Source organism: Oncorhynchus masou, chromosome 16 (assembly GCF_036934945.1).
Source record: "Oncorhynchus masou masou isolate Uvic2021 chromosome 16, UVic_Omas_1.1, whole genome shotgun sequence".
NCBI lineage: Eukaryota > Metazoa > Chordata > Actinopteri > Salmoniformes > Salmonidae > Oncorhynchus > Oncorhynchus masou.
Window position 1 is genome coordinate 47,991,537 of NC_088227.1, and position 26,514 is coordinate 48,018,050.

At 46.4% G+C, this 26,514-nt stretch overlaps 2 protein-coding genes across 5 annotated transcripts in view; one reads left to right on the forward strand and one right to left on the reverse strand.

The window, feature by feature from the left end:
- The window catches only part of tmem214 (transmembrane protein 214), a 50,502-nt gene extending 37,657 nt beyond the window's left edge, over window positions 1-12,845 (forward strand). Inside the window, exons 12-17 of the mRNA XM_064991800.1 lie at window positions 1,439-1,546; window positions 1,750-1,867; window positions 1,948-2,044; window positions 2,281-2,449; window positions 5,709-5,860; window positions 7,241-12,845. Of these exons, the coding sequence (XP_064847872.1) occupies window positions 1,439-1,546; window positions 1,750-1,867; window positions 1,948-2,044; window positions 2,281-2,449; window positions 5,709-5,860; window positions 7,241-7,364 (768 nt within the window). The 3' untranslated portion in view covers window positions 7,365-12,845. The remainder of the gene's footprint in view (window positions 1-1,438; window positions 1,547-1,749; window positions 1,868-1,947; window positions 2,045-2,280; window positions 2,450-5,708; window positions 5,861-7,240) is intronic.
- Window positions 12,846-15,267: 2,422 nt separating this feature from the next.
- The window catches only part of mapre3b (microtubule-associated protein, RP/EB family, member 3b), a 38,486-nt gene continuing 27,239 nt past the window's right edge, over window positions 15,268-26,514 (reverse strand). For 3 of the 4 annotated variants that reach the window (XM_064991805.1, XM_064991807.1, XM_064991806.1), the window contains 4 exons: window positions 24,720-24,850; window positions 22,259-22,411; window positions 16,583-16,624; window positions 15,268-16,496 (listed from right to left, as the gene is read on the reverse strand). In XM_064991805.1, coding sequence (XP_064847877.1) covers window positions 16,592-16,624; window positions 22,259-22,411; window positions 24,720-24,850 — 317 coding nt within the window. In that variant the 3' untranslated portion in view covers window positions 15,268-16,496; window positions 16,583-16,591. Of the gene's footprint in view, window positions 16,497-16,582; window positions 16,625-22,258; window positions 22,412-23,651; window positions 24,428-24,719; window positions 24,851-26,514 lie in introns of those variants that run through there. The other variant, XM_064991808.1, reaches the window with a different exon arrangement.

Here is a 26,514-nt window from a genome sequence, read left to right on the forward strand (position 1 = left end):
AGAGCCAGTTCATTGTGAACGCTGTAGCATATTATATATCCAGTTAGAGCCAGTTCATTGTGAACGCTGTAGCATATTATATATCCAGTTAGAGCCAGTTATAGCATATTATATATCCAGCTAGTTAGAGCCAGGTCATTGTGAACGCTGTAGTATATTATATATCCAGTTAGAGCCAGGTCATTGTGAACGCTGTAGTATATTATATATCCAGCTAGTTAGAGCCAGGTCATTGTGAACGCTGTAGCATATTATATATCCAGTTAGAGCCAGGTCATTGTGAACGCTGTAGCATATTATATATCCAGTTAGAGCCAGTTCATTGTGAACGCTGTAGCATATTATATATCCAGTTAGAGCCAGTTCATTGTGAACGCTGTAGTATATTATATATCCAGCTAGAGCCAGTTCATTGTGAACGCTGTAGTATATTATATATCCAGCCTGTTAGAGCCAGGTCATGAGGCTGGGGCTGGGCTGGGGCAGGGACTGGACTGGAGAATGAGAAACAGCATTCAGGGGACCAGAGGAGAATGAGAAACAGCATTCAGGGGACCGGAGGAGAATGAGAAACAGCATTCAGGGGACCAGAGGAGAATGAGAAACAGCATTCAGGGGACCGGAGGAGAATGAGAAACAGCATTCAGGGGACCGGAGGAGAATGAGAAACAGCATTCAGGGGACCGGAGGAGAATGAGAAACAGCATTCAGGGGACCGGAGGAGAATGAGAAACAGCATTCAGGGGACCGGAGGAGAATGAGAAACAGCATTCAGGGGACCGGAGGAGAATGAGAAACAGCATTCAGGGGACCGGAGGAGAATGAGAAACAGCATTCAGGGGACCGGAGGAGAATGAGAAACAGCATTCAGGGGACCAGAGGAGAATGAGAAACAGCATTCAGGGGACCAGAGGAGAATGAGAAACAGCATTCAGGGGACCAGAGGAGAATGAGAAACAGCATTCAGGGGACCAGAGGAGAATGAGATTTCAACCATAAACCAAAATAAATATACTTTTTCATGAAGTCAAAAACACGTCATGAAGAATCTTAATCTGGATGTGATCTGGTTATATGACGTCTCGACCAAATTTCAACCAGTAAAATACGTCTTTATCAGATATTCCCACTGGGACTGGGAGTTTCATCTGGACAAACAAATGGTTGCTTAGCAACCCAACAACAATGCATTAATAACAGAATCGTATTTTTTTCAATCTTCAAATATTAAACCGTCTCTTTGGCAAATGACACCATAGGACCTTAGTCCAGGGTTAAGAAAAGGCCTGAAGTAGGCTGCAAGGAGTGGAACGTTAGCTAAACAGACTGGTACGCAGACTAGTTGAGGGCTGCTGGAAGTGGAGCGATAAGACTTGGTTTTTATTGAAATTGTGTTGTATTATAGTTTGTTAATAAAGCTTTATTGTGTTTCTGGTAGTTGCGCGGTTGGCTGCAGGAGACTGTCCAGTCATTCAGAGTGACCAATGAGGAGCTGAGAGATACTGCTAACTCTACTGACCTACAGGACTGTAACAAGCTCTGTCACGTGAGATACCACACTTAATTTACAAACAGAAATCACGAAGCAGAATGCCTTTAAGAAGGGCTAAAAGCTTTTAGGAAACATTTAAATAAGACGAGCACACCCTTTCTAATTCCTCTGCCTCGCTTCCCCCTCCCTACCTCGCTTCCCCCTCCCTACCTCGCTTCCCCCTCGCTACCCCCTACCCCCTCCTCTCCTGCCTGTAGTGTCTCCAGTTGAAGATGTCAGGACGAGGTTTCCCCTGGTCCAGACTATTTATGGCTTTACTGGTGTTTGCTGCCGGGTTCATTACACACGACATCCGATCCCATGGCTCCTTCACAGGTACCACACACACACACACACACACACACAGTTCCTATGCAACTGTTAACCAATCTGACTGTGTGTGTGTGTGTGTGTAGACTCCACCACAGCAAGCTATCTCCACAGTTCAGGGGTTATGGGAGTGTCTCAACAGGCCTGGAGCAAAGTCACCCTCTACTCACAACAGGGCTTCAGGTAACCTCTAACCCCTGACTAACCCAGAGCTGGGAAGTCATGTTTGCTCATCAGCATATCTCTGAGGACGGGCCGTATTGATAAATGACTTTAATTCATTTGTCGGTCAGTTATTTAAAAATATACGTCCATTATCATTTGTGTTCTTTAAGGCTTTAGACATTCTCTGTGTGGACTGTAGTCATTTTTGTATCCAAAATAACAATTCACTTGGAATCATTTTGTCCCGTGTGTAGCTGGCTGGATACCAACACTCCCTACTACTACTCAGAGTGTGTACGCGTGTTGAGTCCGGTACTGGAGCAGACCTGGGAGAGAACTAAAGATACTGCCATCTACATCTCACAACTCACAACACAACTCATTGACTGGATCAATCACAACACACCCCTACTAGTAGAACGGGTAAGACACACACATTGTTGTATTGTTTGTGGTGGTGATGATGCCGTGTGGTGGTGCCGGTGCCGTGTGGTGGTGCCGTGTGGTGGTGGTGGTGGTGCCGTGTGGTGGTGGTGGTGCCGGGTGGTGGTGGTGGTGCCGGGTGGTGGTGCCGGGTGGTGGTGCCGGGTGGTGGTGCCGGGTGGTGGTGCCGGGTGGTGGTGCCGGGTGGTGGTGCCGGGTGGTGGTGCCGGGTGGTGGTGCCGTGTGGTGGTGCCGTGTGGTGGTGGTGATGCCGTGGTGGTGGTGGTGATGCCGTGGTGGTGGTGGTGATGCCGTGGTGGTGGTGGTGATGCCGTGGTGGTGCCGTGGTGGTGGTGCCGTGGTGGTGGTGGTGGTGGTGCCGTGGTGGTGGTGCCGTGGTGGTGGTGGTGATGCCGTGGTGGTGGTGATGCCGTGGTGGTGGTGATGCCGTGGTGGTGGTGATGCCGTGTGGTGGTGGTGGTGATGCCGTGTGGTGGTGGTGGTGATGCCGTGTGGTGGTGGTGGTGATGCAGTTTGTGGTGAATGTGTTGATGGCCATGAGTCCCAGCTCCAAAATGTTAAAGGGATACTTCAGGATTTTGAAAATGAAGCTCTTCATATATTTCCCCAGACTCTGATTTCATAGATACCAATCTGAATGTCTCAGCATCCAGTATGAAGGACTTTGGAGGTAGTTTTGCAATCTAATGTTAACTAGTGTTAGCCAAATGACTGGTAGTCTACCAGAACATTCCATACACTTCCAGTCATTGTGCTGACCTGTTCAACTCTGCCCCCCTCTGGTGGCAATTTCTAAACTACACAGAATATTGTGTACTACCCTCACGACACAGAATGTTGCATACTACCCTCTAGAGGACGACCAATTATGATTTTTCAATCCCGATACCGATTATTGCAGGACCAAAAAATGCCGATAACGATAAATCGGACGATTAAATAATAATAATAATAAATACATGTAAATCCTTTTTTTTTTTTTACATGTATTTGTAATAATGACAATTACAACTACTGAATGAACACTTATTTTAACTTAATATAATACAGCAATAAAATCAATAATGAAACATGTTCAATTTGGTTGAAATAATGCAAAAACGAAGTGTTGGAGAATAAAGTTAAAGTGCAATATGTGCAATTCAGTTCCTTGCACAGAACATGAGAACATATGAAAGTTGGTGGTTCCTTTTAACATGAGTCTTCAATATTCCCAGGTAAGAGGTTTTAGGTTGTAGTTATTATAGGATTTATAGGACTATTTCTCTCTATACCATTTGTATTTCATACACCTTTGACTATTGGATGTTCTTATAGGCACTATAGTATTGCCAGTGTAACAGTATAGCTTCCGTCCCTCTCCTCACTCCTCCCTGGGCTAGAACCAGGAACACAACGACAACAGCCACCCTCGAAGCAGCGTTACCCATGCAGAGCAAGGGGAACAACTACTCCAAGTCTCAGAGCGAGTGACGTTTGAAACGCTATTAGCTTGACATTTCACATCGGTTACACCAGCCTCATCTCAGGAGTTGATAGGCTTGAAGACATAAACAGCTCAATGCTTGAAGCATTGTGAAGAGCTGCTGGCAAAACGCACAAAATTGCTGTTTGAATGAATGATTACAGGCCTGCTGCTGCTCAGCCAGACTGCTCTATCAAATCAGACTTAATTATAACATAACACACAGAATACGAGCCTTAGTTTCTGGATTCGACCATATTAATGACCTATCATTTCAAAAACAAAACGTTTATTATTTCAGTGAAATACGGAACCGTTGCGTATTTTATCTAACAGAGGGCATCCATGAGTCTAAATATTCCTGTTGCATTGCACAACCTTCAATGTTATGTCATAATTACGTGAAATTCTGGCAAATTAGTTAGCAACGAGCCAGGCGGCCCAAACTGCTGCATATATACTGACTCTGTATATATACTGACTCATATATACTGACTCTGAAGTGACACAATTTCACCTGGTTAATATTGCCTGCTAACCTGGATTTATATATGCAGGTTTAAAAACATATACTTCTTTGTATTGATTTTAAGAAAGGCATTGGTGTTTATGGTATGTACAGTCGTCCAACGATTGCGATTATATGCAACGCAGGACACGCTAGATAAATTAGTAATAACAAGAACCATGTGGAGTTAACTTGTGATTTATGATTGATTGTTTTTTTTATAAGAAGTTTAATGCTAACTAGCAACTTACCTTGGCTTCTTACTGCATTTGCGTAACAGGCAGGCTCCTCGAGGTGTGCAACGAGAGGCAGGTGGTTAGAGCGTAGTTAACTAGTTCTAAGGTTGCAAGATTGAATCCCCGAGCTGACAAGTTAAAAATCTGTCGTTCTGCCCCTGAACAGGCAGTTAACCCATGTGTTCTTAACTGACTTGCCTGGTTAAATAAAGGTGTAAAAATCGGTTGGCCGATACAAATCGGTGTTGAAAAATACAGATTTCCGATAGTTATATAAACTTGAAATGGACCCTAATTAATCGGTTGACCTCTACTTAACTCACACGACACAGAATCTTGTATATTTGTATACTAAGTACATTTCAGTTTAAAAACTAAGTCCTACCAACGCTGTGGGATTCTGAAACAATGTGACTAATACCAAAATTATGAAACTTCAAAAATTAAATTAAATAATCTCTGGGGACCTAGATAACAAGGAGGACATCTGACTCTGGGGACCTAGATAACAAGGAGGACATCTGACTCTGGGGACCTAGATAACAAGGAGGACATCTGACTCTGGGGACCTAGATAACAAGGAGGACATCTGACTCTGGGGACCTAGATAACAAGGAGGACATCTGACTCTGGGGACCTAGATAACAAGGAGGACATCTGACTCTGGGGACTTAGATAACAAGGAGGACATCTGACTCTGGGGACCTAGATAACAAGGAGGACATCTGACTCTGGGGACCTTGATGAAGGGCTTCATTGGTGCCAGTATGTTGCCTACAGACAGCAGGCTGGTTTAAAAAAAGGTTCCATACATGGGCAGCCTGGCTGGGTGGAGACGGGGCAGCCTGGCTGGGTGGAGACGGGGCAGCCTGGCTGGGTGGAGACGGGGCAGCCTGGCTGGGTGGAGACGGGGCAGCCTGGCTGGGTGGAGACGGGGCAGCCTGGCTGGGTGGAGACGGGGCAGCCTGGCTGGGTGGAGACGGGGCAGCCTGGCTGGGTGGAATGTTCATTGTGTTGTCTGTTCTCCAGCTGAGTTCCAGCACTCCGGACAGTGTGTTCCTGCTGATAGACTATCTGAAGCAGCTGTTACTGTTCCTCCATACCAACTACCTGCTGCCAGCTCTCTCACACGCCTCCCATCTAATAGTACAGGCCTGGACGGCACTGCAGGACTCCTGCAGGTAGGTACCCCTCCCATCTACAAGTACAGGATCAATACCCGGTCTGATCTGAGGGAAGCAGCAGAAATGTAATTTAATCGACTCAATTAACTGGAGCTGATAAAGTGCGAGAGGAGGGAGAGGGGTGGCGCTCTAGAAGGCGGGGGAGGGGCCGTACTGACACAGTGAGGAGGGAGAGGGGTGGCGCTCTAGAAGGCGGGGGAGGGGCCGTACTGACACAGTGAGGAGGGAGAGGGGTGGCGCTCTAGAAGGCGGGGGAGGGGCCGTACTGACACAGTGAGGAGGGAGAGGGGTGGCGCTCTAGAAGGCGGGGGAGGGGCCGTACTGACACAGTGAGGAGGGAGAGGGGTGGCGCTCTAGAAGGCGGGGGAGGGGCCATACTGACACAGTGAGGAGGGAGAGGGGTGGCGCTCTAGAAGGAGGGAGAGGGGTGGCGCTCTAGAAGGCGGGGGAGGGGCCGTACTGACACAGTGAGGAGGGAGAGGGGTGGCGCTCTAGAAGGCGGGGGAGGGGCCATACTGACACAGTGAGGAGGGAGAGGGGTGGCGCTCTAGAAGGAGGGGGATGGGGCAGTACTGACACAGTGAGGCGGGAGAGGGTCGGCGCTCTAGAAGGCGGGGGAGGGGCCATACTGACACAGTGAGGAGGGAGAGGGGTGGAGCTCTAGAAGGAGGGGGAGGGGCCGTACTGACACAGTGAGGAGGGAGAGGGGTGGCGCTCTAGAAGGCGGGGGAGGGGCCGTACTGACACAGTGAGGAGGGAGAGGGGTGGCGCTCTAGAAGGCGGGGGAGGGGCCGTACTGACACAGTGAGGAGGGAGAGGGGTGGAGCTCTAGAAGGTGGGGGAGGGGCCGTACTGACACAGTGAGGAGGGAGAGGGGTGGTGCTCTAGAAGGCGGGGGAGGGGCCGTACTGACACAGTGAGGAGGGAGAGGGGTGGCGCTCTAGAAGGCGGGGGAGGGGCCGTACTGACACAGTGAGGGAGAGGGGTGGTGCTCTAGAAGGCGGGGGAGGGGCCGTACTGATACGCTCCACTCTGGTGAAAAGCAAGAGCAGCAGCATAAATACAAATCTCTCCCTCTGTCTACTGCAGCAGTCGGGTTCGGATCTGTACACAGAACCAAGACCCGTGAAAATCATATCAGATCCAACCCAGAACATTATTTAGAATTCTGGATACAGGTGGATCCGGACCCCCTCGGGTCACCGGGTCTCGGGTTCAGGTGGATCCATGAAGACCTCTATCAATACATTTGTATAAATGACCAAAGTTACGATAGGATTACCATATCGCTTCTGTTAATTATTCAGGAAATGTGTTTAATAGTGGTGTGATTGTTCCTGGGTATCTGTGTATTAATTCCATCTGTCTGTGTTCCAGTGGGGAGGTGTCTGTATCATGTCTCCAGACCTACGCCCTCTCTCTGACCAACTCTACCTGGCTCCTGCTACAAGACACCAGCAACGCCATCAAGACCTGGATACAAGACCTGCTTCAGACCTGATGCACACACACACACACACACACACACACACACACACACACACACACACACACACACACACACACACACACACACACACATACATACTGATCCGCACACATACTTCATGCATATACACGCTTTAAACACAGTCTGAGACTCTTTGCTTGCGTTGCTCTGGCCTCCTCCCTTAGCCATCTCTCTCTGACTCTCATGGGCTTTATTGGCATGGGAAATGTGTTGACATTACCAAGTGAAATAACCAACAGTCTGTCACTAGCTAGGGGAAATAACCAGTCTGTCACTAGCTAGGGGAAATAACCAGTCTGTCACTAGCTAGGGGAAATAAACAACAGTCTGTCACTAGCTAGGGGAAATAAACAACAGTCTGTCACTAGCTAGGGGAAATAACCAGTCTGTCACTAGCTAGGGGAAATAACCAGTCTGTCACTAGCTAGGGGAAATAAACAACAGTCTGTCACTAGCTAGGGGAAATAAACAACAGTCTGTCACTAGCTAGGGGAAATAAACAGTCTGTCACTAGCTAGGGGAAATAACCAGTCTGTCACTAGCTAGGGGAAATAAACAACAGTCAGTCACTAGCTAGGGGAAATAAACAACAGTCTGTCACTAGCTAGGGGAAATAAACAACAGTCTGTCACTAGCTAGGGGAAATAAACAACAGTCTGTCACTAGCTAGGGGAAATAACCAGTCTGTCGCTAGCTAGGGGAAATACACAACAGTCAGTCACTAGCTAGGGGAAATCAACAGTCTGTCACTAGCTAGGGGAAATAAACAGTCTGTCACTAGCTAGGGGAAATAACCAGTCTGTCACTAGCTAGGGGAAATAAACAACAGTCAGTCACTAGCTAGGGGAAATAAACAGTCTGTCACTAGCTAGGGGAAATAACCAGTCTGTCACTAGCTAGGGGAAATAAACAACAGTCTGTCGCTAGCTAGGGGAAATAACCAGTCTGTCACTAGCTAGGGGAAATAAACAACAGTCTGTCGCTAGCTAGGGGAAATAACCAGTCTGTCACTAGCTAGGGGAAATAAACAACAGTCTGTCACTAGCTAGGGGAAATGACCAGTCTGTCACTAGCTAGGGGAAATAAACAACAGTCTGTCACTAGCTAGGGGAAATAAACAACAGTCTGTCACTAGCTAGGGGAAATGACCAGTCTGTCACTAGCTAGGGGAAATAACCAGTCTGTCACTAGCTAGGGGAAATAACCAACAGTCTGTCGCTAGCTAGGGGAAATAAACAACAGTCTGTCACTAGCTAGGGGAAATAACCAGTCTGTCACTAGCTAGGGGAAATAACCAACAGTCTGTCGCTAGCTAGGGGAAATAACCAGTCTGTCACTAGCTAGGGGAAATAACCAACAGTCTGTCGCTAGCTAGGGGAAATAACCAGTCTGTCACTAGCTAGGGGAAATAAACAACAGTCTGTCACTAGCTAGGGGAAATAACCAACAGTCTGTCACTAGCTAGGGGAAATAAACAACAGTCTGTCACTAGCTAGGGGAAATAACCAACAGTCTGTCACTAGCTAGGGGAAATAAACAACAGTCTGTCGCTAGCTAGGGGAAATAACCAGTCTGTCACTAGCTAGGGGAAATAACCAGTCTGTCACTAGCTAGGGGAAATAAACAGTCTGTCACTAGCTAGGGGAAATAACCAACAGTCTGTCGCTAGCTAGGGGAAATAACCAGTCTGTCACTAGCTAGGGGAAATAACCAACAGTCTGTCGCTAGCTAGGGGAAATAACCAGTCTGTCACTAGCTAGGGGAAATAAACAACAGTCTGTCACTAGCTAGGGGAAATAACCAACAGTCTGTCACTAGCTAGGGGAAATAACCAGTCTGTCACTAGCTAGGGGAAATAACCAGTCTGTCACTAGCTAGGGGAAATAACCAACAGTCTGTCACTAGCTAGGGGAAATAATCAACAGTCTGTCACTAGCTAGGGGAAATAAACAGTCTGTCACTAGCTAGGGGAAATAAACAGTCTGTCACTAGCTAGGGGAAATAACCAACAGTCTGTCACTAGCTAGGGGAAATAAACAACAGTCTGTCGCTAGCTAGGGGAAATAAACAAGTCTGTCACTAGCTAGGGGAAATAAACAACAGTCTGTCACTAGCTAGGGGAAATAACCAACAGTCTGTCACTAGCTAGGGGAAATAAACAACAGTCTGTCACTAGCTAGGGGAAATAAACAACAGTCTGTCACTAGCTAGGGGAAATAAACAACAGTCTGTCACTAGCTAGGGGAAATAAACAACAGTCTGTCACTAGCTAGGGGAAATAAACAACAGTCTGTCACTAGCTAGGGGAAATAACCAACAGTCTGTCACTAGCTAGGGGAAATAAACAACAGTCTGTCACTAGCTAGGGGAAATAACCAGTCTGTCACTAGCTAGGGGAAATAAACAACAGTCTGTCACTAGCTAGGGGAAATAATCAACAGTCTGTCACTAGCTAGGGGAAATAAACAACAGTCTGTCACTAGCTAGGGGAAATAAACAACAGTCTGTCGCTAGCTAGGGGAAATAAACAACAGTCTGTCACTAGCTAGGGGAAATAACCAGTCTGTCACTAGCTAGGGGAAATAATCAACAGTCTGTCACTAGCTAGGGGAAATAACCAGTCTGTCACTAGCTAGGGGAAATAAACAACAGTCTGTCACTAGCTAGGGGAAATAAACAGCAGTCTGTCACTAGCTAGGGGAAATGAACAACAGTCAGTCACTAGCTAGTGGAAATGAACAACAGTCTGTCACTAGCTAGGGGAAATAAACAGTGTCACTAGCTAGGGGAAATAAACAGTGTCACTAGCTAGGGGAAATAACCAACAGTCTGTCACTAGCTAGGGGAAATAAACAACAGTCTGTCACTAGCTAGGGGAAATAACCAGTCTGTCACTAGCTAGGGGAAATAAACAGCAGTCTGTCACTAGCTAGGGGAAATAAACAACAGTCTGTCACTAGCTAGGGGAAATAAACAACAGTCTGTCACTAGCTAGGGGAAATAAACAGCAGTCTGTCACTAGCTAGGGGAAATAACCAGTCTGTCACTAGCTAGGGGAAATAAACAACAGTCTGTCACTAGCTAGGGGAAATAAACAACAGTCTGTCACTAGCTAGGGGAAATGAACAACAGTCTGTCACTAGCTAGGGGAAATAAACAACAGTCTGTCGCTAGCTAGGGGAAATAACCAGTCTGTCACTAGCTAGGGGAAATAAACAACAGTCCGTCCACTCTGGTCTTGTCATGTGCCCTCTAGCCAACAGCTGGCAGAGAGCGCTGGTAGGCTAGTCTACACGAGGACATTATTATGGATAAGAGAGAGCGCTGGTAGGCTAGTCTACACGAGGACATTATTATGGATAAGAGAGAGCTGGTAGGCTAGTCTACACGAGGACATTATTATGGATAAGAGAGAGCTGGTAGGCTAGTCTACATGAGGACATTATGGATAAGAGAGAGAGCTGGTAGGCTAGTCTACATGAGGACATTATGGATAAGAGAGAGAGCTGGTAGGCTAGTCTACATGAGGACATTATGGATAAGAGAGAGAGCTGGTAGGCTAGTCTACACGAGGACATTATTATGGATAAGAGAGCGCTGGTAGGCTAGTCTACACGAGGACATTATTATGGATAAGAGAGCGCTGGTAGGCTAGTCTACACGAGGACATTATTATGGATAAGAGAGCGCTGGTAGGCTAGTCTACACGAGGACATTATTATGGATAAGAGAGAGCGCTGGTAGGCTAGTCTACACGAGGACATTATTATGGATAAGAGAGAGCTGGTAGGCTAGTCTACACGAGGACATTATTATGGATAAGAGAGAGCTGGTAGGCTAGTCTACACGAGGACATTATTATGGATAAGAGAGAGCTGGTAGGCTAGTCTACACGAGGACATTATTATGGATAAGAGAGAGAGCTGGTAGGCTAGTCTACATGAGGACATTATTATGGATAAGAGATGTATTCGTCAAACAACAGTCAAGCATCGATCATCATGTCACCACTTCTATTGTAAAGGAGCATCAAGATCCCAGTGCACTTTCGCCACCCTGTGAAGTTCATCGTAACTTATTTCATGTGTAGCCTCAAACGGTATGGTTTCCTGAGTGGGAGGACCACACACCATATCACGCGACTCCAACTTTACATATGATGGTTATTATATCAGTATTTGCAGTAAGTCATTTCCACCGCCATTTGTTGTGTAATACATTTTACAGACACAAACAGATCAATCTCTCTCCCAGCCGTGTCTCAGATCCTCTCCCTCTGTTCTCCTCCCCCTCATCCTCTCTCTAGCTCTCTGGGATCCCCTCCCCCTCTTCTTTCTGAGATCCCATTCCTCTCTTTTCTATAAAAACTGATTTATAAACGTGTTATTGTTTATTAGAGGGAGGGTTATTAATGCTGTATTCAGGGTCATAAACTGGTTATTCATGTTTATAAATACAGGAGCTCTGTTAGGGGAAGGGTGTCTTGCTCCTGAAATCAGTCTCTGTCTCTCTCCTCGTTGCTCTCCTGTCTCTCTCTCTTGTCTCTCTCCACTGCCTCTCCTCGGTCTCTCTCTCCTTGTCTCCCTCTCTCCTCGTTGCTCTCCTGTCTCAGTCTCTCTTGTCTCTCTCCACTGCCTCTCCTCGGTCTCTCTCTCCTTGTCTCCCTCTCTCCTCGTTGCTCTCCTGTCTCTCTCTCTTGTCTCTCCACTGCCTCTCCTCGGTCTCTCTCTCCTTGTCTCCCTCTCTCCTCGTTGCTCTCCTGTCTCTCTCTTGTCTCTCTCCACTGCCTCTCCTCGGTCTCTCTCTCTCCTTGTCTCCCTCTCTCCTCGTTGCTCTCCTGTCTCTCTCTTGTCTCTCTCCACTGCCTCTCCTCGGTCTCTCTCTCCTCGTCTCCCTCTCTCCTCGTTGCTCTCCTGTCTCAGTCTCTCTTGTCTCTCTCCACTGCCTCTCCTCGGTCTCTCTCTCCTTGTCTCCCTCTCTCCTCGTCTCTCTCCTTGTCTCCCTCCTCGTCTGTCTCTCTCCTCGTCTGTCTCTCTCCTTGTCTCCCTGTCTCTCTCCTCGTCTGTCTCCCTGTCTCTCTCCTGTCTCCTTGTGTCTCTGTCTCCCTCTCTCCTCGTCTCTCTCCTTGTCTCTCTCTCCTCGTCTGGCTCTCCTGTCTCCCTCTCCTCATCTCTGTCTCTCCTGTCTCCCTCTCTCTCCTTGTCTCTTGTCTCTTTCCTCCTCCCCTAACAGTGCTAACCCACTGAGCTAATAAACACTGAGACTGGACTACTGCTGCTTCGTTCTGTTTACTTGAAGGCTGGTGATGTTCTGTGCGTTGTGGTGATGTTCTGTGCGTTGGGGTGATGATTGACCTCTGTCCTAATCCCCCTCCCCTTTCTCCCTGTTACGACTGATTTATGTCAGGGTTTTTGTTGTTAATTTGTTACTTTATACATATGTAAATGATTTCTAATAAAGACTCCAGCCCCATTCTGTGTCAGTGTGTGAGTAATGAAGAACGATCGTGTATAATTACCCTTGTTAAAATGCTCATATAAGATGAGGACAATTTGTAGTGGTCTTTATAATGTTTTGACATGCTTGGTTATGATTGGCGGGCAACTGATTGCTCCAGCCAAACTCTACGCAACGCCCACAGACGTCAGTTGATTCTCTGCAATGAGTCTGGGGTTTTGTTAGGTTCTCTTGTACTGAATGAAACATTAATCTCAAAACCTTCTTTAACAGACTTTGAGGTACGTTCGGATGTTGTATTTGTATTTATTATGGATCCCCATTGGTTCCTGCCAAGGCAGCAGCTACTCTTCCTGGAGTTTATTTTGGATCCCCATTAGTTCCTGCCAAGGCAGCAGCTACTCTTCCTGGGGTTTATTATGGATCCCCATTAGTTCCTGCCAAGGCAGCAGCTACTCTTCCTGGGGTTTATTATGGATCCCCATTTAGTTCCTGCCAAGGCAGCAGCTACTCTTCCTGGGGTTTATTATGGATCCCCATTAGTTCCTGCCAAGGCAGCAGCTACTCTTCCTGGGGTTTATTATGGATCCCCATTTAGTTCCTGCCAAGGCAGCAGCTACTTTTCCTGGGGTTTATTATGGATCCCCATTAGTTCCTGCCAAGGCAGCAGCTACTTTTCCTGGGGTTTATTATGGATCCCCATTAGTTCCTGCCAAGGCAGCAGCTACTCTTCCTGAGGTTTGTTATGGAACTCCATTAGGTCCTGCCAAGGCAGCAGTTATATACAATATAAAAATGACTTGACATTACTTTAAATAACACTTTCCCGAATACATGTGTGTTCCCTCAGGCCACTACTCCACTATCACACATTTACAATACAACATCCATGTGTACGTGCCTGTTTGTGTTGCTTCACAGTCCCTGCTGTTCCATAAGGTGTATTTTTGTCTTTCATCAGTTACCTGATGTGGAAGAGGGTTCCATGTAGTACTGTGCCTCCCATAATCTGTTCTGGACTTGGGGATTGTGAAGAGACCTCTGGTGGCATGTCTTGTGGAGTATGCATGGGTGTCCAAGCGGTGTGCCAGTAGTTTAGACCGACAGCACTGTGCATTCAGCATGTCAACACTTCTCATAAATACAAGTAGCGATGAAGTCATTCTCTCCTCCACTTTGAGCCAGGAGAGATTGACATGCATATTATTAATATTAGCTCTCTGTGTACATCCAAGGGCCAGCCGTGCTGCCCTGTTCTGAGCCATTTATAATTTTCTGAGCCACTTAACTTTTTGAGGCACCTGACCACACGACTGAACAGTAGTCCAGGTGAGACAAAACTAGGGCCTCCAGGACCTGCCTTGTTGATAGTGTTGTTAAGAAGGTAGAAACTAGGGTCTGTAGGACCTGCCTTGTTGATAGTGCTGTTAAGAAGGTAGAAACTAGGGCCTCTAGGACCTGCCTTGTTGATAGTGTTGTTAAGAAGGTAGAAACTAGGGCCTCTAGGACCTGCCTTGTTGATAGTGTTGTTAAGAAGGTAGAAACTAGGGCCTCTAGGACCTGCCTTGTTGATAGTGTTGTTAAGAAGGTAGAAACTAGGGCCTGTAGGACCTGCCTTGTTGATAGTGTTGTTAAGAAGGTAGAAACTAGGGCCTGTAGGACCTGCCTTGTTGATAGTGTTGTTAAGAAGGTAGAAACTAGGGCCTGTAGGATCTGCCTTGTTGATAGTGTTGTTAAGAAGGTAGAAACTAGGGCCTCTAGGACCTGCCTTGTTGATAGTGCTGTTAAGGTAGAAACTAGGGCCACTAGGACCTGCCTTGTTGACAGACAAGACTAGTGAGGTGTGGCTAGAAGCAATGAGTGTATTTCATATTTAAAGGGCCGTGGCCATGCTGACAGCGTTCCCCAACCTCTCTGTTTAAAGGGCCATGCTGACAGCGTTCCCCAACCTCTCTGTTTAAAGGGCCATGCTGACAGCGTTCCCCAACCTCTCTGTTTAAAGGGCCATGCTGACAGCGTTCCCCAACCCCTCTGTTTAAAGGGCCATGCTGACAGCGTTCCCCAACCTCTCTGTTTAAAGGGCCGTGGCCATGCTGACAGCGTTCCCCAACCTCTCTGTTTAAAGGGCCATGCTGACAGCGTTCCCCAACTTCTCTGTTTAAAGGGCCATGCTGACAGCATTCCCCAACCCCTCTGTTTAAAGGGCCATGCTGACAGCGTTCCCCAACCTCTCTGTTTAAAGGGCCGTGGCCATGCTGACAGCGTTCCCCAACCTCTCTGTTTAAAGGGCCATGCTGACAGCGTTCCCCAACCCCTCTGTTTAAAGGGCCATGCTGACAGCGTTCCCCAACCCCTCTGTTTAAAGGGCAGAGGTTATACTGATGTAAGGTGTGTGTGTGTGTGTGTGCACTCCTACAGTAAGAGTCGACCAGTCGTGTTCCTTCTGGTTTTGAATCCACTGTTTATTCAGCCTCTGTAATAAAACTCTTAACGATGCATGTCAGTCACAGGTCTGCCATGACAACCGGAGGCTGACCCTGATAGCCATTTAAGCCCCGCCTCTAACAAGAAGAAAGTCCATCATAAACAGCTGCTAAAAAAACCCCACTTCAAATAAATAAATTAATATTCACCCATTTTGTGTATATACAGTGTAGTGTTGTTCATATACATTTTCTTAAACTTTCTCAGGGTAATAGATTCACGCTAACCTGTTAGCCACTCCAAGCTAACGTTAAATAACTAATTCAAAACAAAAATGGAAATTGAGGTTAAAACCTGCAGAATGTATGGTTCTATCTGAATGTCCTGGGATGTTGCTCCCTGCTGAACAGACCTGAACAGAAGCAGTTCTCTGCTTCCTACTGGTCTCAGCTAATCACACTGCATTGTTGGCTTCTGGATCATTCTGATTGTTGTTTTTGCTCCAGAATGGACTCAGATGGTTCTGGTCAACTGGTCCATATTGTTAATGCAGGGACTGATATGTCATATGCAACAAGCTCTGTCTCACTGCAGAACTAGTCATTCATCTACGTTTATCCAAATTTCAGTGTTTCTGACACTGCTGTGGTGTCCCATTGCTCCACACGTCAACATGTTTAAATGAAGGGTTACACTTAGTTATTTAACCACCCCTGTCCTCAAGGTAAAACCAAGTCTACTGGATGGTAATAGCTCTCACTGTTGCCCCAGTGGACGGTTCTGAAGGCATTTCCCAACATCCAATTCCGCAGTGATTCTTCAACGATCTCCCTGGTCATATGTACATGGTAGGTACTGAACTGGACCAGTGAGTCTGTGGAGGGAGTTGACTCCCCTCATCCGAGACAATCATGACAGAATTTTATGGGTTCAGAGATTAGTGAGTTTGTGTTACCTGCCTATCTGTAGAGGGCGCTATAGATTCTTGCTCTGTGCTACCCTGTTATCTAGTTTACATTAGCCATTAGCCTAGCATCCTGCTAACACCAACCATACCGATTCAGTGTACAGCGTTAGCCTGACATGTCTGGGGGGTTGGAGGGGAGCGAGGAGGAAGAGGGAAGAGGCTGAGAGTAATAAAATAGAGGTAGGATCTTGAAGCGCTGATCCGGGGAGAGAGCGGAGGAATGTTCCACGTGGCGCCTCCTCATCCGCTGCCGCCACAAAGCGATATAACGCCTCCTAAAACAGAGGTCAGACAGAGGTCAGGGGATAGCTAGGGATGTAGAAGTGTGACTGGTGTGTGTGTAGTTATTCATTCTATTCACCTTTATTTATCAGGTAAGTTGGCTGAGAAGGTCAACCTCGCCCTGGGGAAGAGTTACAGGTAGAGGAGAGGGGGAGAGGAGATTTGGAAAGTGAGCCATGGTTTGGGCTGTGATTACCAACACCGGTGGACAGTCAGATTCCACCATTCAGTCACAGTTATTAGGCTCCTCCAAGCTCTGCTGGTCATTAATAGTCTACCAACCTTGCTACGTGCCTGGTACTCAGCACACTATTGTCCATCTAATCACACACTTCATGAGCTCCTGTTGCACAACATTTCTATATGCAATTGTGTGAGAGAACCAAGTGATGGCCTCTATTAAAAAGAGGAGGATCCCATCAGCTTTCTATAGGCTAGGCCTACTATATTTATTTCTCAACTTTCCTAATATTAAGCATATTGCTTATCTTTACAACAGGAGAATAGCCTACCTGGCTGGCATGAAAATGAACCAGGGGAAAAGTGTCCTCCATTTAAGTGCATAGATGACATGATGTATTTTTTCCCTGTTTCGATACAGGTGCATGATAATGCTCCATTCTAAATCAAAACTAATATTACATTATTTAGTATATGTAAAGACAAGATTAAATCAAGTATATATATAATATACATATATATACTTAATTAGTAGTTTTGGCTTTCAGTCACATCCGTTGCATAAAATCGAGCACACCTACATGCAATCTCCACAGACAAACATTGACAGTAGAATGGCCTTTCTGAAGAGCTCAGTGACTTTCAATGTGGCACCTAAATTAGGATGCCACCTTTGCAACAAGTCAGTTTGTCAAATGTCTGCCCTGCTTTAGCTGCCCTTGTCAACTGTAAGTCATGTTATTGTGGAGTGGAAACGTCTAGGAGCAACAACGGCTCAGCCACGAAGTGGTAAGCCACACAAATTCACAGAACGTGACTGCTGAGTGTTGAAGCGCGTAGCTATTCAAAATCATCTGTTCTCGGTTGTAACACTCACTACCAAGTTCCAAACTGCCTCTGGAAGCAACGTCAGAACAAGAACTGTGTGAAATGCCACGGCTGGAGTGGTGTAAAGTTCGTCGCCATTGGACTCTGGAGCAGTGGAAATGCTTTCTCTGGAGTGATAATCACGCTTCACCACCTGGCAGTCCAATGGACGAATCTGGGTTTGGCAGATGCCAGGAGAAAGCTACCTGCCCCAATGGAGAGTGCCAACTAAAGTTTGGTGGAGGAGGAATAATTGTCTGGGGCTGTTTTTCATGGTTCGGACTAGGCCCCTTAGTTCCAGTGAAGGGACATCTTAATGCTGCAGCATACGATGACAGACAATTCTGTGCTTCCAACAGTTTGGGGAAGGCCCTTTCCTGTTTCAGTATGATAATGCCCCCGTGCACTAAGCGAGGTCCAACAGAAATAGTTTGTTGAAATCGGCGTGGAAGACCTTGACTGGCTTGCACAGAGCCCTGTCCTCAACCCCACTGAACACCTTTGGGTTGAATTAGAATGTCAACTGCGAGCCAGACCTAATCGCCCAACATCAGTGCTCATTTTAGTAATTTAGCAGATGCTCTTATCCAGAAGGTGGGAAGAAGAGGGTTAAGTGCCTTACTCGACCTCACTAATGCTTGTGGCTGGATGAAAGCAAGTGGGTCCTGTGTGGCTCAGTCGGTAGAGCATGGCGCTTGCAACGCCAAGCGTCGTGGGTTCGATTCCCGCTGGGGCCACCCATATGTAAAAAAAAAAAAAAAAAAAAAAAAAAAAAAAAAAAAAAAAGTAGTGGCCCCAGCCGACTTGTAAGTCGCTTTGGACAAAAGCGTCTGCTAAATGGGATATATTTTATATTTATTTATTTAAGTCCCAGCAGCAATGTTCCAACATCTAGTGGAAAGCCTTCCCAGAGGAGTGGGGGCTGTTATAGCAGCAATGTTCCAACATCTAGTAGAAAGCCTTCCCAGAGGAGTGGGGGCTGTTATAGCAGCAATGTTCCAACATCTAGTGGAAAGCCTTCCCAGAGGAGTGGGGGCTGTTATAGCAGCAATGTTCCAACATCTAGTGGAAAGCCTTCCCAGAGGAGTGGGGGCTGTTATAGCAGCAATGTTCCAACATCTAGTAGAAAGCCTTCCCAGAGGAGTGGGGGCTGTTATAGCAGCAATGTTCCTACATGTAGTGGAAAGCCTTCCCAGGAGAGTGGAGGCTGTTATAGCAGCAATGTTCCAACATCTAGTAGAAAGCCTTCCCAGAAGAGTGGAGGCAGTTATAGCAGTAATGTTCCAACATCTAGAGGAAAGCCTTCCCAGAGAAGTGGGGGCTGTTATAGCAGCAATGTTCCTACATCTAGTGGAAAGCCTTCCCAGAAGAGAGGAGACTGTTATAGCAGCAATGTTCCTACATCTAGGGGAAAGCCTTCCCAGGAGAGTGGAGGCTGTTATAGCAGCAATGTTCCAACATCTAGTGGAAAGCCTTCCCAGGAGAGTGGAGGCTGTTATAGCAGCAATGTTCCTACATCTAGGGGAAAGCCTTCCCAGAAGAGTGGAGGCTGTTATAGCAGCAATGTTCCTACATCTAGTGGAAAGCCTTCCCAGAAGAGTGGAGGCTGTTATTGCAGCAATGTACCAACATCTAGTGGAAAGCCTTCCCAGAAGAGTGGAGGCTGTTATAGCAGTAATGTTCCAACATCTAGAGGAAAGCCTTCCCAGAGAAGTGGGGGCATAATAACGACCATGGTTTTGGATTGAGATGTACCAGAGCAGGTGTCCACATACTTTTGGTCATGTAGTGTATATTATCACTTGTCCAGAAACAGCTCATGACTTTTTTTTCCTCCAACTTTTTCAAATCATCGTCGCACACCTCATGTAGCCTGGCCTATTTGTTTTAATAAGGTTTGTATCACAACTAAATCATAGTCACACACCTCATGTAGCCTGGCCTATTTGTTTTAATAAGGTTTGTATCACAACTAAATCATAGTCACACACCTCATGTAGCCTGGCCTATTTGTTTTAATAAGGTTTGTATCACAACTAAATCATAGTCACACACCTCATGTAGCCTGGCCTATTTGTTTTAATAGGGTTTTGTGCATTGCTGCTCGTATATGAAGAAATTGTGATGGTGTAAACTAAATTACATGGATTTACTGTGATGGTGTAGGTAGACTATATTACATGGATTTATTGTGATGGTGTAGGTAGACTATATTACATGGATTTATTGTGGAGGTGTAGACTATATTACATGGATGTATTGTGATGGTGTAGGTAGAATATATTACATGGATTTATTGTGATGGTGTAGGTAGACTATATTACATGGATTTATTGTGATGGTGTAGGTAGACTATATTACATGGATTTATTGTGATGGTGTAGGTAGAATATATTACATGGATTTATTGTGATGGTGTAGGTAGAATATATTACATGGATTTACTGTGATGGTGTAGGTAGACTATATTACATGGATTTATTGTGGAGGTGTAGACTATTACATGGATGTATTGTGATGGTGTAGACTATATTACATGGATTTATTGTGATGGTGTAGGTAGAATATATTACATGGATTTATTGTGATGGTGTAGGTAGAATATATTACATGGATGTATTGTGATGGTGTAGGTAGACTATATTACATGGATGTATTGTGATGGTGTAGGTAGAATATATTACATGGATTTATTGTGATGGTGTAGGTAGACTATATTACATGGATTTATTGTGATGGTGTAGGTAGACTATATTACATGGATGTATTGTGATGGTGTAGGTAGACTATATTACATGGATTTACTGTGATGGTGTAGGTAGACTATATTACATGGATTTATTGTGATGGTGTAGGTAGACTATATTACATGGATTTATTGTGATGGTGTAGACTATATTACATGGATTTATTGTGATGGTGTAGGTAGACTATATTACATGGATTTATTGTGATTGTGTAGACTATATTACATGGATTTATTGTGATGGTGTAGACTATATTACATGGATTTATTGTGATGGTGTAGACTATATTACATGGATTTATTGTGATGGTGTAGGTAGACTATATTACATGGATTTATTGTGGAGGTGTAGACTATTACATGGATTTATTGTGGGGGTGTAGACTATATTACATGGATTTTTTGGAGGTGTAGGTAGACTATATTACATAGATTTATTGTGGGGGTGTAGGCTATATTACATGGATTTATTGTGATGGTGTAGGTAGACTATATTACATGGATTTATTGTGATGGTGTAGACTATATTACATGGATTTATTGTGATGGTGTTGGTAGACTATATTACATGGATTTATTGTGGAGGTGTAGACTATATTACATGGATTTATTGTGGGGGTGTAGGCTATATTACATGGATTTATTGTGGAGGTGTAGACTATATTACATGGATTTATTGTGTGGGTGTAGACTATATTACATGGATTTATTGTGATGGTGTAGACTATATTACATGGATTTATTGTGATGGTGTAGACTATATTACATGGATTTATTGTGTGGGTGTAGACTATATTACATGGTTTATTGTGGGGGTGTAGACTATATTACATGGATTTATTGTGGGGGTGTAGACTATATTACATGGATTTATTGTGGGGGTGTAGACTATATTACATGGATTTATTGTGGAGGTGTAGGTAGACTATATTACATGGATTTATTGTGGAGGTGTAGACTATTACATGGATTTATTGTGGGGGTGTAGGCTATATTACATGGATTTATTGTGGGGGTGTAGGCTATATTACATGGATTTATTGTGGAGGTGTAGGCTATTACATGGATTTATTGTGATGGTGTAGACTATATTACATGGATTTATTGTGGGGGTGTAGGCTATATTACATGGATTTATTGTGGGGGTGTAGGCTATATTACATGGATTTATTGTGGGGATGTAGACTATATTACATGGATTTATTGTGGGGGTGTAGGCTATATAACATGGATTTATTGTGGAGGTGTAGACTAGAGCGTCTGCTAAATGACTTAAATGTAAATGTAAATATTACATGGATTTATTGTGGGGGTGTAGGTAGACTATAATACATGTATTTGTTAGACTTTTTAAAGTGTAGATGTTCCAAAGGTCTGCATCAGTGTCTTGTAGGATATGTGGAAGCCAGGAGATGCTGAATGTGTTTGTTAATTAACGGTCAATTACCATGAAGACCGCCAGTTACTTGCTTGTCAATCACCGGTTTACCAAATGTCATGGTTGTAATGGTTTGGGGTGGGAGTTTAGCCATAGCCCCAGGGTTAAATGTCCTGACCACCACAGCCCTGGCCATGGTTGTAATGTTTTGGGATGGGAGTTTAGCCATAGCCCCAGGGTCAAGACCTAGTCGATGCCCTGGGATGTCTGGTGACCATGGGAAGTCTCAGCTGAAGGACAGCTGGTACCGAGCTGGTAACCTAGCAAGCATCATACACTTAAAGGGGAAGTTCATTATTTTGCAACTCGATGTCCGATGGTTCCTAATATACTGATCTTCCCCTTTAATAACAAACAATCGCTATTAAAGTTAATAAATTATGATTAATTCTACTTCTATTGATTAGAAGATTAATAATAGTTGTGTGATGGAACAGGACAGACTGCAATCACAGGTACACTGCCCTCTACTGGCCCTCCAATGCCACTACCACCAGCATATAGTCTGTATGCGTCTGTCCTACCTCAGTAGCGTACAGTATATCCATGATCTTGGAGAGTGTTGGGCTGGTGTTGGTCTCATTCTCCTGACAGATCAGCTCGATGTCTCTCAGCTTACTGAAGTAGAAATCTCTCTCCTTCTCAAGACCATCCACTGTCAGTTTGAGGTCCAACATCTATACACACACACACATATGATGAGGAAAAGGGAGAGGCAGGTAGGTGGAGGGAGGGAGAGGCAGGTAGGTGGAGGGAGGGAGAGGCAGGTAGGTGGAGGGAGGGAGAGGCAGGTAGGTGGAGGGAGGGAGGGAGAGGCAGGTAGGTGGAGGGAGGGAGAGGCAGGTAGGTGGAGGGAGGGAGAGGCAGGTAGGTGGAGAGAGGGAGAGGCAGGTAGGTGGAGAGAGGGAGAGGCAGGTAGGTGGAGGGAGGGAGAGGCAGGTAGGTGGAGGGAGGGAGAGGCAGGTAGGTGGAGGGAGGGAGAGGCAGGTAGGTGGAGGGAGGGAGAGGCAGGTAGGTGGAGAGAGGGAGAGGCGGAGAGAGGGGTAGGTAGGTGGAGAGAGGGGTAGGAGAGATAGAGAGGGGTTGGAGGTAGGTAGGTGGAGAGAGGGGTAGGAGGTAAGTAGGTGGAGAGAGGGGTCGGAGGTAGGTAGGTGGAGAGAGGGGTCGGAGGTAGGTAGGTGGAGAGAGGGGTCGGATGTAGGTAGGTGGAGAGAGGGGTCGGATGTAGGTAGGTGGAGAGAGGGGTAGGAGGTAGGTAGGTGGAGAGAGGGGTCGGAGGTAGGTAGGTGGAGAGAGGGGTCGGAGGTAGGTAGGTGGAGAGAGGGGTCGCAGGTAGGTAGGTGGAGAGAGGGGTTGCAGGTAGGTAGGTGGAGAGAGGGGTCGGAGGTAGGTAGGTGGAGAGAGGGGTCGGCGGTAGGTAGGTGGAGAGAGGGGTCGGAGGTAGGTAGGTAGGTGGAGAGAGGGGTAGGAGGTAGGTAGGTAGGTGGAGAGAGGGGTAGGAGGTAGGTAGGTAGGTGGAGAGAGGGGTAGGAGGTAGGTAGGTGGAGAGAGGGGTAGGAGGTAGGTAGGTAGGTGGAGAGAGGGGTAGGAGGTAGGTAGGTAGGTGGAGAGAGGGGTAGGAGGTAGGTAGGTAGGTGGAGAGAGGGGTAGGAGGTAGGTAGGTAGGTGGAGAGAGGGGGAGGAGGTAGGTAGGTAGGTGGAGAGAGGGGTAGGAGGTAGGTAGGTAGGTGGAGAGAGGGGTAGGAGGTAGGTAGGTGGAGAGTAAATATCACAGTTACATAAGTATTCAGACCCTTTACTCAGCAATTTGTTGAAGCACCTTAGACAGCGATTACAGAATCGAGTCTTCTTGGGTATGATGCTACAAGTTTGGCACACCTGTATTTGGGGAGTTTCTCCCATTCTTCTCTGCAGATCCTCTCAAACTGTCAGGTTGGATGGGGAACTTTGCTGCACAGCTATTTTCAGGTCTCTCCAGAGAGGTTCGATTGGGTTCAACTCCGGGCTCTGGCTGGGCCACTCAAGGACATTCAGAGACTTGTCACGAAGCCACTCCTGCGTTGTCTTGGCTGTGTGCTGAGGGTCGTTGTCCTGTTGGAAGGTGAACCGTCGCCCCAGTCTGAGGTCCTCTGGAGCAGGTTGTCATCAAGGATCGCTCTGTTCATCTTTCCCTCGATCCTGACTAGTCTCCCAGTCCCTGCCACTGAACATTTACATTTAAGTCATTTAGCAGACGCTCTTATCCAGAGCGACTTACAAATTGGACAACATCCCCACAACAGAGATAGAGATGGTTCCTGGTTTACTCCAGATGTGACACTTGGCATTCAGCACAGAGTTCAATCTTGGTTTCATCAGACCAGAGAATCTTGTTTCTGAGAGTCGTTTAGGTGCCTTTTGGAAAACTCCAAGCGGGCTGTCATGTGCCTTTTACTGAGGAGCGGCTTTAGTCTGGCCACTCTACCATAAAGGCCTGATTGGTGGAGTGCTGTAGGACCTCCCCGACCAAGGCCCTTCTCCCCCGATTGCTCAGTTGCTCAGCTCTAAGAAGAGTCTTGGTGTTTCCAAACCTCTTCCATTTAAGACAGGTCTGTGCCTTTCCAAATCATGTCCAATCAATTGAATTTACCACAGGTGGACTCCAACCAAGTTGTAGAAACCTCTCAAGGATGATCAATGGAAACAGGATGCACCTGAGATCAATTTCAAGTCTCATAGTAAAGGCTCTGAATACTTATGTAAATAAGGTATTTTTAATACATTTTCTAAAAAACAGTTTCGCTTTGTCATTATGGAGTATTGTGTGTAGATTGAGGATTTTTTTAAATTTTTTGAAATACATTTTAGAATAAGGATGTAACAACACTTTCCAGAAGGCACTGTATATCAAACATTTAGAAATAAAAATATATAGAGAATAAATTAGGTACTTCTTTGATAAGAATTCTTATTTTCATGTTTGTATTTCTGTATGTGTGTGTGTACCTGCTGGTTCAGTTCTAGTATCTCAGCATCTGACGCTCTGGTGGGCGTCGCCCTGCGGATGGGGGCGGACTGTATCTGCCTCGGGGGGGCGTGGAATGTCTTGGTCGCCGTGGGAGACGTCCTCTGGGGGCCTGGACACACAACCAATCTTAACCACTCTCACTAGCACCCAATCAACAGCTACCTACATCAGTTCTACTATAATAACCTGAAAAAAGACTTGCCAAAAGTTCAACCCAAACACAGTAAAACAAAGCACCTGATTTATACCGTAGAGGGAGAAAACAAAGTCAAAGCAAAGCACATGAACACAGGCAGGATGGATCACTTTTACATGGGGTAGAGGAGGGTCATTTGGGTTTGTGGAAATGAGATGACCTGGTGAGGAGCGGTGATGATGTAGTAGAGGAGGTGTGTACCTGGGTTGGGTGAGGACATGATGGTGTTGCAGAGGAGGTGTGTACCTGGGTTGGGTGAGGATATGATGATGTAGTAGAGGAGGTGTGTACCTGGGTTGGGTGAGGACATGATGATGTAGTAGAGGAGGTGTGTACCTGGGTTGGGTGAGGACATGATGATGTAGCAGAGGAGGTGTGTACCTGGGTTGGGTGAGGATATGATGATGTAGTAGAGGAGGTGTGTACCTGGGGTGGGTGAGGACATGATGATGTAGTAGAGGAGGTGTGTACCTGGGGTGGGTGAGGACATGATGATGTAGCAGAGGAGGTGTGTACCTGGGTTGGGTGAGGAGCGGTGATGATGTAGTAGAGGAGGTGTGTACCTGGGTTGGGTGAGGACATGATGATGTAGCAGAGGAGGTGTGTACCTGGGTTGGGTGAGGATATGATGATGTAGTAGAGGAGGTGTGTACCTGGGTTGGGTGAGGATATGATGATGTAGTAGAGGAGGTGTGTACCTGGGGTGGGTGAGGACATGATGATGTAGTAGAGGAGGTGTGTACCTGGGGTGGGTGAGGACATGATGATGTAGCAGAGGAGGTGTGTACCTGGGTTGGGTGAGGAGCGGTGATGATGTAGTAGAGGAGGTGTGTACCTGGGTTGGGTGAGGACATGATGATGTAGCAGAGGAGGTGTGTACCTGGGTTGGGTGAGGACATGATGATGTACCTGGTTTGGGTGAGGACATGATGGTGTTGTAGAGGAGGTGTGTACCTGGGCTGGGTGAGGACATGATGATGTAGTAGAGGAGGTGTGTACCTGGGTTGGGTGAGGACATGATGATGTAGCAGAGGAGGTGTGTACCTGGGTTGGGTGAGGACATGATGATGTAGTAGAGGAGGTGTGTACCTGGGTGGGTGAGGACATGATGATGTAGCAGAGGAGGTGTGTACCTGGGTTGGGTGAGGACATGATGATGTAGTAGAGGAGGTGTGTACCTGGGTGGGTGAGGGGATGATGATGTAGTAGAGGAGGTGTGTACCTGGGGTGGGGGAGGACATGATGATGTAGTAGAGGAGGTGTGTACCTGGGTTGGGTGAGGACATGATGGTGTTGTAGAGGAGGTGTGTACCTGGGCTGGGTGAGGACATGATGATGTAGTAGAGGAGGTGTGTACCTGGGTGGGTGAGGACATGATGATGTAGTAGAGGAGGTGTGTACCTGGGTTGGGTGAGGACATGATGATGTACCTGGTTTGGGTGAGGACATGATGGTGTTGTAGAGGAGGTGTGCACCTGGGTTGGGTGAGGACATGATGATGTACCTGGTTTGGGTGAGGACATGATGGTGTTGTAGAGGAGGTGTGCACCTGGGTTGGGTGAGGACATGATGATGTA